We start from the raw sequence: 14,218 nt of genomic DNA, 5'->3' as shown, positions 1-14,218 counted from the left end.
ACTAAAAAATATCGGTGTGGATACACCGCATATTATATATATATTAATATAATATAAGCAAAAATATAACAAAAATTGTTGTAACTCATCAGCAGCCAACAACAAGAATACATATCTCTGAACGAAACAGGAATAGGGTTTCATTGGAGCAATGTGGTTAGCAAAAGCTGTAAGCTATGTTTCTATTGGCTGGACCCTACACAAGCATTGAACAAATGAGAACTCAAAGATAATGAAATTACAAAATCGAAAGTGTTTTAATTCATAATTAGAGCATAACCAAACTAAATCCAAGTTCACGTCCTGTTGATCCGGTAATATATGTTACGTGAACTTGGATTTATTTTGACACTGATATTGTCATGAAATTACGTTATTTGTAACAAAATGCGAACCTTCAAGTTTTTGACGAAAATGCTTCGTCACTCGTGTGTCACATCAATGGATTCTGAGAGTTCTCAATTTTTTTTGTCTAAATGTAAATCTGTTGGCACTATGTGAACGGATGGTTCAGGGGTTAGTGCGTTAACTTGTCAAACAGATTGCTTGTTTTATAGCAAGGATAACTTATCGTGCTCCCTTTATTTTGCGATGTATTTCTTAATGAATCGTGCTAGTTCATAAGTAGCATTAAGCTTAATGACTTTTATGAAATTCTTTTCCTTAAAAAATAATAATTTCCCTAATTTAATGAAAAAAATGTTCGTTCAAATCATTAAATAAGTAACCAAAAAATAATTTTGTCAATAACAAAAAACGTGACTTTTGAGTATATACTGTTTGTTGCGATTGTTAACATAAAACTAAACGCCTAAACGCTGAAATAAAGAAATGCAAAAATACATTACGTTTTTTTAAAATTTAGAGTTGTATTATTTGAAGGAAAGAAGCCCGTAAATATACTAAAAAGTTGCTTTCGGATTTATTTCGGGAACAAATTCATTGAAGAATAAAACATGCTTTTTTTGAAAACTTCAGCTTCGGTATTTCGAAATTGTATTCCACCAGAAAATATGTGTTATCGCTTAGATATAATAAACTAACTTCACTAGTAAACCTAATGTTTGAGGGTTTATAGTTAATTTCTTTTTAAATCACTAACAACTGATTCAAAGATTTAAGCATCAAAAGATTTATCTCTTTAAAGTAAAGAAAGGAAATCCTAGATTTTTCTAAAAATGTACAACAGTTCAACGCAGAAATTCAATATCCTTGCAAATTCTTCTTTAAAGCCTGCGAGTCCTGGCTTTTCCGGACTCTGAGTTGGCGAGATTTGCAATTCTGCCTTTGAAGAAACGTTAGAGTTTGTTAGAACAAGCAAAGACTTTAGAAAATCTCTAACAGAAAATATAAAGTTGAAGCTTAAAGAACTATTTTTTACCTGTTTGTTTTTATCTCATAGCGGCTTGTGAAGTGTAAGTAAAAGATTTTATACTTGGCTTATCTTTGCTGGTAAGCTTTGTTATTCTTTGTGTTCTTTAAAGGTGATATTTTTAAAATAACTAAGAAGGGAATTCAAAAAAGAAAAGTGCCCTCGATATTTAAAAAAAATGTATATATGTAAAATTTTACAAGCGTTACACTTTGAAGTGAATGTTGGTGAAATATTGAACTATTAATCAGATATTACAAATTTATTTTATAATGTATTGTCTTAAGTAGAGACTGATTCTAAAAAATAAAAATACGAAAGAAATTTGATTTTGTATCGTTGCATCATCGAATCAAAATTATTGCATCAGACGATTTTTTTAACGTCAATGATTTTCTTGAAATAAATTTCTTAAAGAAACCGTCTGTAATAGAACACTTTGCGTGCGTTTTAAACACATAAAATTAAATACGCGAATCCACTTCATCATGTAACCTTCGTTAATTAGTACAATTATAAATTTAATTTACTAAATTCTTTGTTGTGTTTTTAAAAAAAGGATAAAGGCAGACGATCGCAATATCACGTATCCGAATTTAATGTATGCTCTAATAATATCCAGATCTCGTGCATTACATTCTAATTCCACTAAGGAAAATTTTTGTTTCAAGAGCTCAACAATCCTGAATTCTTGCATCAGACGATTTTTTTTAACGTCAACGATTTTCTTGAAATAAATTTCTTAAAAAAATCGTCTGCAATAGAACACTTTGCGCACGTTTTAAACACATAAAATTAAATACGCGAATCCACTTCATCATGTTACCTTCATTAATTAGTACAATTATAAATTTAATTTACTAAATTCTTTGTTATGTTTTTTAAAAAAGGATAAAGGCAGACGATCGCAATATCTCGTATTCAAATTTAATGCATGCTCTAATAATATCCAGATCTCGTGCATTACATTCTAATTCCACGAAGGAAAATTTTTGTTTCAAGAGCTCAACAATCCTGAATTGGACAACCGAGTGTTTACTTTGTTGTGGGCAGTAAGTGCTTTTCACACCGAACGATTCATAGAGTGGTGCCGATTTACCGTTTACGCTTGAGGCTCTTTGCCCATCTAATCAATACCCTTCAGAACTGCTTTGTCTTCGGGAACCTCCATCGAGAAGAATAGTAGAAAGTTTTTTTCGCCACTTTTATTCTAGGCTTATCTATTTTTTAGGAAGTTCATCACTTTTTCAGAGAACAGTTTCAGCGGGGATTAGAAATTTGATATATCCTTTCGACAAGGAATTTTTTTCCTCCTCTTTGTCAGGGCATATTTCTTTTTCTTTCATTTTTGCTGAAAGTATTGAACATAGGATAGAAAAATTCATGCAGAAGAAAGATGGAAACCGACTTTTATCTTTTCAGGATTTAGATTTACTGTAATCTAGATACTGCAGTATTTAGATGCATTGAAGTAATATAAGCTTAGAAGTTAATTTAGAATACGAAATAGGTTCTAAGAAGAAAGTAAAGGCTGTGAGGTTTGTATTTCTATCCTTAAGGAAATGGATACGGATTCATAAAGTATGTTTGGATAATAAATTGAAATAAAATTTAAAAATAGAATCAAAATTTTAAGTATTTCTTAACATTATCACATACCGGAACTAGTAAGCAAATAATAAATTACATGACATTGCTCGATGATATTACAATTATTATATTGAATATTTTCCCTTCCATGTCTTGAAGCTACGGAAAAAAAAGAAATAAATATATTTAAATTGCAGAATTTATTTAATAGTCATTAAAATTAGAAATATTTTGTTACTCCTTTTTTTTACTAATTTTTAAAAAAGAGTTAGGCAATCTGCATTCAATTACAACAGCTGCAATAATCAATTATTCAAAATAATAATAATAAAATAATGAAGAACAAAATAAAAATGTAAAATATTTTAAATTCTACACTTTAGTAAAACTAAGTGATAAAAAAAATGTGGTTGTAAATATTTTATCAGAAAGTTATAACTCATATGCATATACATACATATTAACAGTTGCTTATAAAAGAAAGTAAAAGAACAGTTATGATACTAGAACACATGGTGTAGCACGTCTACAGCAATAATTATTCAATTCCAATTCACTAGTATATAAAATATGTTAACTCGGTTCTGAATTAGGGTACATTTTCACAGTTGAAGAATAACATAGCCGCGTACACGCGCCTCACACAGGACAGAAAATTTTAGTTTCGATCATGATAACATTTTATGAAAAAATTTTAAAAGTTTATAATTGCGTGGTTTTGTCATCTTTGGGTGCTTTTAGTTCTCTTAAGTCAATCGTTTTTATTTAATTTTTTTTAAAAGTGGATGTATGTATGTACACCAACATCTTAATCATAAATTGTGCCATTTTTGATTATTTTATTTGTTTTAGATTATTTCACTTCGTTTCTACTTTTGAGTGAGTGTGTATAGCTCATAGGCTCTATTGTAATACTGCATGTTAGAAAATATTATTTTGGCTTGTATTAATCATAAAATTGCATGCCTACGGTGGAGGGGACAATTTGATAGTAGGTTTAAGCCTTATTGACATACACTACCCGAAGAAAGCTTTAGAAATTTTTATTTTCCTATAATGTGAATGTAAGAGCATTTGACAAAATAAATTTTTCCCAAGGGTCAGTTGGATAACGTTAAAAATTAAACATTTGATTTGATTGGGTTATCTTGGCTTGCATCGATCAAAGGTGCGGAACAAAAATGTTTAGGTAGGAGGTGTTAGAATCTCTGAATCTGTTAGGTTTAATTCTGCAAGGTTAAAATTAAGGAAATACTATAAGGTTTTCCTTTTCATGAAATACTAACATGAAAAAATTTCTTGTGATGTTGATTTCTAAATCAAGTTCAACGTTACAGAGTATTTTAGATAGTTTTATCTTGGGCGACACAGACACCAAAATGTGAGAACTGGTTAAAAGTGACAATTTTGTAATAGCACTGCGATGGATGATCCAGAAGATATATTAGATTTTGGTTCCAAACCCAGAAGACACTCAATGCGCAGATTGCATTCATCCAACTAATTCTGCTTTTTGAGGTTCGTAGACCGTTTTAAGTACCCGGGGAACTCCAGCAATTTTCAGTAGTTGTGTTAATTATTTTCAGTATTTAAGGAACATTGATCTTGGAAGCTGGATTTTCTTTACACTTCAACTGTCACTTCACTTTCCCCAACTGGCCCGTTATGCTGTGTTTACACAGGCTTCTGAATTTAATTACGTATAAGCTGAAGCTTTTCTGATTATTTAATTAATGAATTCAAATTTATGAAATCTACTTGAAATTCATAAAATGTCTGCAATTGATTTTATTTGTATTTTGTATTCAAAAAAATAAAATCTTTTACGAATTATTAAGGTTTGCAAAAATACAGTTGCACGATTGAACCTATACACTTCAGTTATGAAAGATAATCGAATAAAGCTCTAGAAGTTTTCCAGTCCTTTGTGGACTTGCCGAAAGGACACGATTCCCAGTAGAAAACTTTTTCCGGTCCATAAACGGGAGGATGACCACATTGATCAGACTGTTTAAGGACCGAGGCTGTGCGGTATTGGTCCTTGTTAAATTGTTAGTGCTCGACTTTGCTTGCAGGTCATTGGGTACCAAAGCGGAGGAGCCAACCCTCTGCAGAGCATCAAAGTTTTGATGGCATGTTTTCGGATCACTCTCAGAGATGTTCCCATGACCGTCGCCGATAGCCCATTAGGCTGCTACTTGTGCTCCTAGATAGCTTACTACTGAGCCTAGATAGCTTACTAGTGAGCCTAGATAGCTTACTAGTACGCCTAGATAGCTTACTAGTGCCCCTAGATAGCTTATTAATGCGACGTTAGTTAAGGAGTTAGTTACCTAGAAGTTTTCCTTGTCATAAAATACGAATACGAAATATTCTTTTTGGAAAACCTCTCGTGATGCTTGTTTTCTGAATCAAGTTCAAAATTAAAGTCATTGTAAGATTTCTTTAACTCAGACTGCATTGAACAAAAATGTTACATAAAATCTGTCAAGGATAGAGGTGTTAGTTTTTTTGAAACTCTGAAACCTTATTTTAAATAAGGTAACGATCTAGTGTTCTTTTTATTTTATCATGTAACACAAGTTTGGAAAAATTTATCTCAGAAAATCCCTCCTGAAGTTTGTTTTTTTGAATCAAGTTCAAAATTAAAGTCATTATGAGATTTCTTTAACTCAGCCTGCATCGAACAAAAATGTTACAGAAAATTGGTCGTTTAGGAATTTATATTTTTGTGAATATATAGAGCACAATGCTTACAAATTGTATATCTAGTATTATTTAGTGTTATTGCCTTGCAGCATTAAGTAAATATAAATTCTTAATGTGGTTTTTCAAATTTATAGTTTTCAAAAATGCACCCGAATTGCTAACACTATTTCTTAATGATAAAGTAAAATGATGCAGTTTTTAAATAATTAAAAATATTTACATTTAAACACACAACAATCTGTAAGCTATGCATTGATAAAAATAAATTAATACAAAGAAATTAATACAAATTGTTAACTGAAGTAAACTTTTTGTTAGAAATTCGAAGATTTATGGATGATATGATAAATCTGACAGACGGAGAAACAAATTTTAGATAACTATGATTATCATAAATTAATAAAGTCTAGACGCATTTTTTGTTTAATAATTAGTGGGAAATTTATAACAAAAAGCAAACTGAATATAAGTACCTTAAGCGGAAATAAAAATCTTTGTGAAAAATATTTGCACAAAGACATTAAAGTAAATCCTAAACAGACTTATCAACTATTAAAAACTTTCGTGTGTTCTATTTTTGTAGATTAATAGTTTACCATATTAAGTACCATATTAAGTCAAAAAGGGTAAACTATTTTAAATTTTCTGAAAATTTTTTCACTGTCTTTATTTTTAAAAGTCCTTCATTTCTTTTCTTTTCTTATGATTTTAAGTAAAATTCGACTTATCAAGAAATATTTTTGAGTACCCTAATCTAAGAAATGCTTGAAAGTTTTTCAAAATATGATAGTAAAATTTTCGAAGAGAAACAGTTGAGAAAAGGTAGTCGTCTCCAAATTGAATACATAATAGACTTAACTATTATTTGGTTTAAGAATTTATAAATGAATCATAACTAATTTCAAATCATAAAACAAAAATTCCTCCAAAATGTCCCACGGGTCATTAGGGGTTCGTAGAAATGTTACAGGTGTTCTGAGATTTACTGTTTTTTAACATGTAGTATGTTTCTAAAGATATAATTTTACTATTTATTTAGATCCAAGCAATAATCCATTTGTGATTTAGTATTTTGGTTATTTTGCGAAATAATTAAATAAAACGCTAAAGAAAAAATAAATTGAAAAATATAAGCCTTGTTTTAGTCTTGCAAATTAAAATTCCTGACATAAAACCTCATTTCAAAGTTAACAGATAAAACAAAAATTTTTTTATAATTAATAAATATTTTTAAAATAATTAGCGGTCATTCTTTGGAAAGCATATTGTTGATTTATGAAAGCTTTTATTTAGAACGATAGGGTTGTGCCTAAACTAGGTTGATTATGGAAGGTTCAATAGTTCATAAGCATTCATAAGCATCAGTGGTTCCCACTGATCTAGAGAAGCAAAATTCTCCCTGACTACAATTTTTAAACTATACTTATAAAAATTTTGGCTCTCATTGAACCATATTATCATTTAAATTAACCGCGATTTTAATATGGTGATAAAGTAATACATATTATTGCACTTTTTCAATAGTCCATAAACATTGGGAACCACTGATCTAGAGAAGCAAAATTCTCCCTGACTGCGATTTTTAAGCTATACTCATAAAAATGTTGGCTCTCATTGAACCATATTATCATTTAAATTAACCGCAATTTTAATATGGTGATAAAATAATACATATTATTGCACTTTTTCAATAGTCCATAAACATTGGGAACCACTGATCTAGAGGAGCAAAATTCTCCCTGACTACGGTTTTTAAACTATACTTGTAGAAATTTTGGTTCTCATTGAACCATATTATCATTTGAATTAACCGCAATTTTAATATGGTGATAAAATAATACACATTATTGCACTTTTACTAAACTTGATTACTAAAGAGAAAAATAATTGAAATTGAGGTTTCAGTAATTTTGCCTTATTCCTAAAATGAATCAATATTTCTACGAACGAATCAATATCTCTACGAATTCTAAAATGAATCAATACTTCTATGAATTCTAAAATGAATCAATATTTCTACAACGTTGTTTTTTACGTAGATTTAACTTTTAAATCTAGTTTTTTCTCATTTTTTGGGGGGAATTATTAATATAAAGCAATTTTTCTGAAACATTAATATTGGTTAATAATACCGGGGGACCAATTTTTGTTTTCGGTTGCATGAGAGTTTTAAACAGATATTAAAGACTTTCGTATTGCTGATTTGAATCATTAATCGAGATATCGTTCAAAGCTGCAGTTTTTTAAATTTTTTTAAAATGATATTTTTAGTCTACTTCTTTTTATCGAAATGCAAAAGTTTAGAAACGTTACACATATATCTGGAAGCTGCATAAATATTGAGACAAACTTCTTCGGGGGGGGGGTCGAGGAGCATAATCACAATTAAAATTGCATAGGAACCCATAACCGTAAATGTCGTCGTACACCGGTAGGGGCGCTTCTCGATTATGAATTGTTTCTTCCTATGCTTCCATAATATAGTGGTGTTGGGTCATTATAGGGGCGTCGTGTACGACGCTCTCGGGCATGGCTTCCTATGTAGTTTTAATCCTGATGATGCGCCTCAACCCCCCTAGAAGTTAGTCGCAACATTTATCGCGACCCCCTGACAACGTTTTTAAGCTTGTTAATTTCAGCAAAAAATAGAATAAAAATGACCTTTTAAAAAACTCTCTAACTTTAAGAGCGAAACTAATTTCAGATTTGAAATTCCCACCTCCAAATTATGCAAGACAAGGTATTTGCATAAATACTACAAAAATTGTTCAACAGTGAAATACTCTTGTTCTATGCCTTAATAGGGCAAATAAATTTCTTTCTTATGGCATAAGAGATATTATAAAAAAAACTGTTTATGCCATTAATCACCTTTATGCCCGTTTTTTACTTTATTGGATTATTTATTTTATGTTTTTACTTTCGACAATACATTAACATCGAAAAATCTCAAATCATTACAATAAATGGGGTAGAAAATTAATAAAGTGGTTTCGCCAGTGTGATACTCAAGTAAGAAAACCCAATCTTTAAAATTTTTTTTTTAAGTAATGGTATTCTTGACTGAAGCTATTAATTTAAAAAGCAACTGAGGTACTCACTTGAAGTGCCAAGGCCAGAGACTTAAAGTGCCTTTAAGTTTAGCATTAAAATTACTGACGTAGACACTTACACGCTGTTTTTTCTATTAAAAAAAGGCTCTTTTGTAATTAATTTTATCGTTGGCCATTAACCCGATAGAGAGAATTACGCAAATAGTTTATCACATATTTATAAAATAAGCTTTTGTTTTAGTTAAACGGAAGATAAGGTAGCCACTTTATAAATATTTGTAATAACTATGATAAGCTTTATTGAAATTTTTTAAACACTTTTAAATGCTTTAAAAATTAAATTTGTTCACAGAAAAAAAATTGTGTTAAAACTATAGTACTGTTCGGCAATGAAATTTCTGTTAGAAGCCACTTTATAAGCATTCGAATAACTATAATAAGTGTTATAGAAAAATCTTTTAAACACTTTTAAATGCTTTAAAAATTATATTTGTTGACAGATAAAAAATTCTGTTAAAATTGCAGTACTGTATGGTGATGAAATTTCTGGTAAAAAAATTAATTCTGGTTAATTGATTCAAAATATACCGTATTAAAATCATTCGATAATTTTTCATTTATACGGTAAGCGGTTTACCAGAATTCTGGTTTTCAGAATTATAATACGTTTTATCCCACATTTATTAAAAGAAATTGAAAACAGAAAGATAAATTTTATTGAATGAATGATTTTTTTTATCTTGTTCTAAAGTATTATGATAAAATTACCAAATTTTACCACATTTACCAAGTTTAATCATACGCTATAAAACAAATTTTATCGTCAATTTTACCATAAATATTACCAAAACGCTTCGGTTAAAATTTTCTGAATTTTTTGGTGTTCCCATAGAACCAGAAACACGATAAACTTTGATGCATTCTGGTAGTTTCGACCATACTTTTTTCTCTCCATTGTAAACATTTTTTAAAAAAATTGAGCAAAATCTCATTCGTGTAATTTAACAAATTAGATCAGCTTAGAGATAAAAACTAATTTTGAATTCAGGACAAAGTATCAACTCCTAACTTTCAAAACCAATTGCATTACTTTAAAATTGAAAAAAAAAAATATAATTATCTTAATTGTGGATTATTAAAAAATATACCAAGTTTAATTTCTTAAGTATATTTTTAACTCTTTACCATTAGAGATACCATGAAAAGCTCTAAAAAGTTCGATTTCTAAATTTTCAATATTTGAATTTTTTTCAAACCTATTTATTTCTAGATTTCTATAATTTGAAAAAAGAAACCTAACAAGCAAGACATCCAAAGTTGTATTATATGAGAGTTAGAGAATACACATATAGAATTTTCTATTATAAAATGTTTATTCGTGATAGAAATTGCAGTGACGCTTCATGAATAAGTTGATACATTGGTTATAATAAATTAAGAAAAAATCACAAAAATGACTGTAACTTAAATTATGCATAGACTTTTATGAAATTGGTACACATTATAGTTCACATAACCTAACAAATTTCATATAACCTAACAGCATAAATAAAACCTAACAAGTTGTATTCTATATAATACATCCTAATTTGTATTATATATGAATTTGAGAATACGTATAAGAAATTTTATAACATAAAATGTTTATGTGAGAAAGATATTGTAGTGAATCTTCGGGAAAAGGTTGATACACTGGTTATAATAAATTAAGAAAAAATCACAAAAAATGACTAGAACTCGAATTTTGCATGAAACTGGCTCACAATATAGTTCACATAACCTAACAAATTTCACATAACCTAACAACCTAAAAAAACATAAAAAAGCATAAAATGACATGACAAGTATTAAGTAGACAATTATGGTGCTACAGAAATCAGCTTATGTATTAAATAAATAAATCAGATGTGTATCTTAAGAATAGTACATGCAGTGGGGAGTATAATCATCACCGGCAGCAATACAGCACATATAGCTATCTGGGATGCTTTTAATTATGTTCTATCTAGTTCCGTTGGACGTGCGAGTTATTTCCCTTGCAAATCAGTTAGTTCTGAGGAGGAGGAGGATTGAGAGCTTCTTAAAGCATTACGCATTACAAACATGGTTGATAGTATTGGTGTCCAGGCTTGTAATACGTCCGGTGATTGAGTTGGAAACTCCATGCTCTGATTTGTTGGCTGCTGAAGACAATGATCAACAAACATTCACCCTCCCACAGACTTTGCCTCTTTGGTATGCCTCTTTTACGCATATTTGATTGATCGGGTTCCAGGTTTTCTCCAAATGAAACAGCACCTGCTATCACTTTGGAGGCTAAAACGGGTCTTATCAGTGACAAGAACAACTCTCCATTGGCCACCCGTCCAATAGACTTGTTGCTGTTCCCGCCTCAAACGTTCCCTTCTATGGCGTGACGAAAGTGGCCTTTGCGCACAGTATAATGCTGACACCAATCTTGGCTGCATTAAGAGAGAATCTAAGCTGACTCGGAATTGCGGTTCTATTCCTTCGTGAACATAAGGACAAATATCGGTCATAGGCACTCATTGTAGCATTTGGTTGTCCTTGGCAGAACCTTCTGGACGCTGAACCTGTGGTTAGAAATTTTTGCTTAAATCTATGAGCCACGGAAGGATCTTAAACCATTTCCTATTTCTATCTTAGTTTGTCCTGCATCTAGTCTTCCAATAGATCTCCATCACAGCTTTTGGGAATATTGATGCCTGGTACAAACCTGATACAAATTTCAGAAACACAGCAATATGCGCAGGCTTGCAATTAAACATACAATTTCATGCTCACTGCAGATGGTATTATTCCATTTCAGCACGATCAATTTACATATTGCAGTTTTATTTGGCAACTTTTATTTTACACATTGTATATTCAAAGATGATTAGGATTGGCTTATTTTTGGGAGAGATGTCGCTATATTTGAAATTTTTCTTTGATTTATGATAACCAGTATGTAAGAAAGAATGTGCCCTACATGTTCATACTTGCTCATTAATCGCAATTCTTTGATTACTTCATGTTAATTTAAAACTTATATTCTTTGTGTAATGCTTCAGCAATGCTTATTTTCTTCAATACCTTAACCTATTCACTACAGAAGTATAAAGGATTATAGCAAAAAAATATTTTACGGATCCTAACTTCTATTTTGCTGCCATAAGTCATAATAAGATTTAAAAAAAATTGAATTATGCTGCCAAGGGGCTAATAATTTTAGGAACTCATATGTGGTTCTCAGGTTTTGACTAAGTAAATAAATATAGCTAAATCATATAATTTTTAAAATGATTTATGTTTTTGAGAGCGTGGACTTAGCATTATTTTTCGAAATTTATTTTTGTTTATGTGGAATTCTACCAAAATATCTCACATGCTGTGTATCTATTTCAATTCTCAGAAAGCTTAAACTTTCATGAATGTTACAGTAGGGCAAAACTATAAATTTTCTTATAGCATTTTTTTAGAAGCTAAGAGGCGAAGGTCCACATATGCGGACAGAGGTAAGGAAGAGGTTACAGAAATAAAATGTTTTTATGGCACGGAATTGGATTAAATAAAAATGTCTACTGTACAACTTGTTACCTCAAGGGTATAACTAAGTATTTTAGTCTTGCACTGTTTAAAATAATATAAAAATATAAAACGATGTAAGTCAGTGCTATCCATTTTTACTGTGCTGTCGTGTTTTCTGTTGTTTATCAGATTTTGAACCAGGTATATTGAATTAATTTACATTTTTTTCAACGGTTTCTTTCCTAATCATAGCATTAGCAGCTCGGTGTTGTTTTGAAATTAAGAGTGAGTTAATTTTTTAAAATTTTTAGTTCAGTTCTATTTTGCACTAATTTACTTAACACACATATATATATATATATAATAAATAAATAAATACAGGAAAACATAAAGAAAATTAAGAAAAAAAAGTTTCATTTTCATATTGTTCACATGTTTCATATTGTTTCATATTGTTCATATAAGTTTACATTTTTTTTGTTAATTTATGTAATTTTCCCATGTGCAAATCCATTTCGGGTAAATCCATTTCCAAAATTATTTACTAAATAATTTCTTTGTTAATTTGTATAATCTTTCCATGTGCAAATCCATTTCGGGCAAATCCATGATTAAAATTATTTGCTAAAAAGTTCCTTTACTAAATAATTTTCTTTGTTAATTTATAAAATTTTTCCATGTGCAAATCCATTTCGGGAAAATCCGTGGGTAAAATTATCTACTAAATTGTTTCTTTGTTAATTTTTACATGCGCAAATCCATTTCAGGCAAATTCGTGTTAAAATTATCTAATAAAATTTTTTTTCTTTGATAATTTATATAATTTTTCCATGTACTAATCCATTTCGTGCAAATCCGGGGCTAAAATTATTTACAAAACAGGTAATTTATGTTTCTCTTTTCAGTTTTCTATTTTTTCTTAAAAAAACATCTTTTTTCTAAAACTATTTATGGTCAATTTTTAAAATTATCCAGTATATTACCTTGCGCACATCCATTTCTGGCCCATCCTTGGTAACTAGCAAATCAATGCACAGAATAACAAATCACTTCAGCTGTGCAGTAAGAACGGCACTTTAAAACCCTCTATTTACTGTTTGTCTACGATAGGTACTCTGACCGCCACAAAGTCTGCGACTGTCTGGTGCTATGGAAACAGGAAGAGGGCATTTTAGGGAGGGTAGCTTCGATGATAGCTTGTATGGGAAGTATACCAGATTGGCTGACTCAGCCACCAGTAGGAGACTTATTTAATCTGATTCAAGAACTTTTTTAAGATTCGCATGAATATTTCTTTCTTACTTGAAATGATTCTCTCTACTCCATCGGTTGTTATTTTTTAAATACAAAGGAAAAAAAGTGAACAAATTTTGACATTAAGGTTTTTTTTTTTAATTTTGCGATATTTATTATGAATTTTCAGTGATTGTTAGATGATTTAATTTCTAAACTTGCACATTTTTTAAAGCAGTTAATTTCTTTTATTATTTGAGTTTTCTGGAAAAAGTGAAGTGCTTAAACTTACTAACTACTATTGCGCTTTTGTTTTCATAATTTGTAATCTGGCAACCTTTTTGCGAAAACATTTTTAAATCATTCTTGAAAAATTTCCCGTCCATCATGCCGTCATTCAGTTCCTGTCGTCCATGTAAGTAGATCTGATTTCGCTACTCGCTATATAGTCCATTTTTTACTGTTTTTTCCCTTATTTTATTTTCTGTTTTTACATGTTTTTTTTACTTTTTGTGTTCTATTTTATTTGTTGTAATTTTTGTAAAAATTTTTTTTCGAGTGCTCCTCATACTATTGTATTAATATATTTTGCTTTAGCTTTATTAATACAATATCAGTAAGCCCTCTGTTTTGCGGATATAATCGTTTGGGCTGATGAAAAGATTATTTCTTTTTTTTCCGGTTTTTTAAATAAACTTTAATCCTTTTTTTTAAACTGTTATATATATAT

At 29.9% G+C, this 14,218-nt stretch overlaps 1 protein-coding gene across 1 annotated transcript in view; it reads right to left on the bottom strand.

Annotated features, from left to right (window-relative positions):
- The window catches only part of LOC122269492 (uncharacterized), a 54,232-nt gene extending 42,968 nt beyond the window's left edge, over positions 1–11,264 (bottom strand). Inside the window, exon 1 of the mRNA XM_043042914.2 lies at positions 11,033–11,264. Coding sequence (XP_042898848.2) covers positions 11,033–11,264 — 232 coding nt within the window. The remainder of the gene's footprint in view (positions 1–11,032) is intronic.
- Between the last annotated feature and the right edge of the window lie 2,954 nt (positions 11,265–14,218).

This window comes from Parasteatoda tepidariorum, chromosome 9 (genome assembly GCF_043381705.1).
Source record: "Parasteatoda tepidariorum isolate YZ-2023 chromosome 9, CAS_Ptep_4.0, whole genome shotgun sequence".
Classification (NCBI taxonomy): Eukaryota; Metazoa; Arthropoda; class Arachnida; order Araneae; family Theridiidae; genus Parasteatoda; species Parasteatoda tepidariorum.
Note: the sequence above shows the minus strand (reverse complement) of the source record. Positions and strands in the feature narration are given on the sequence as shown.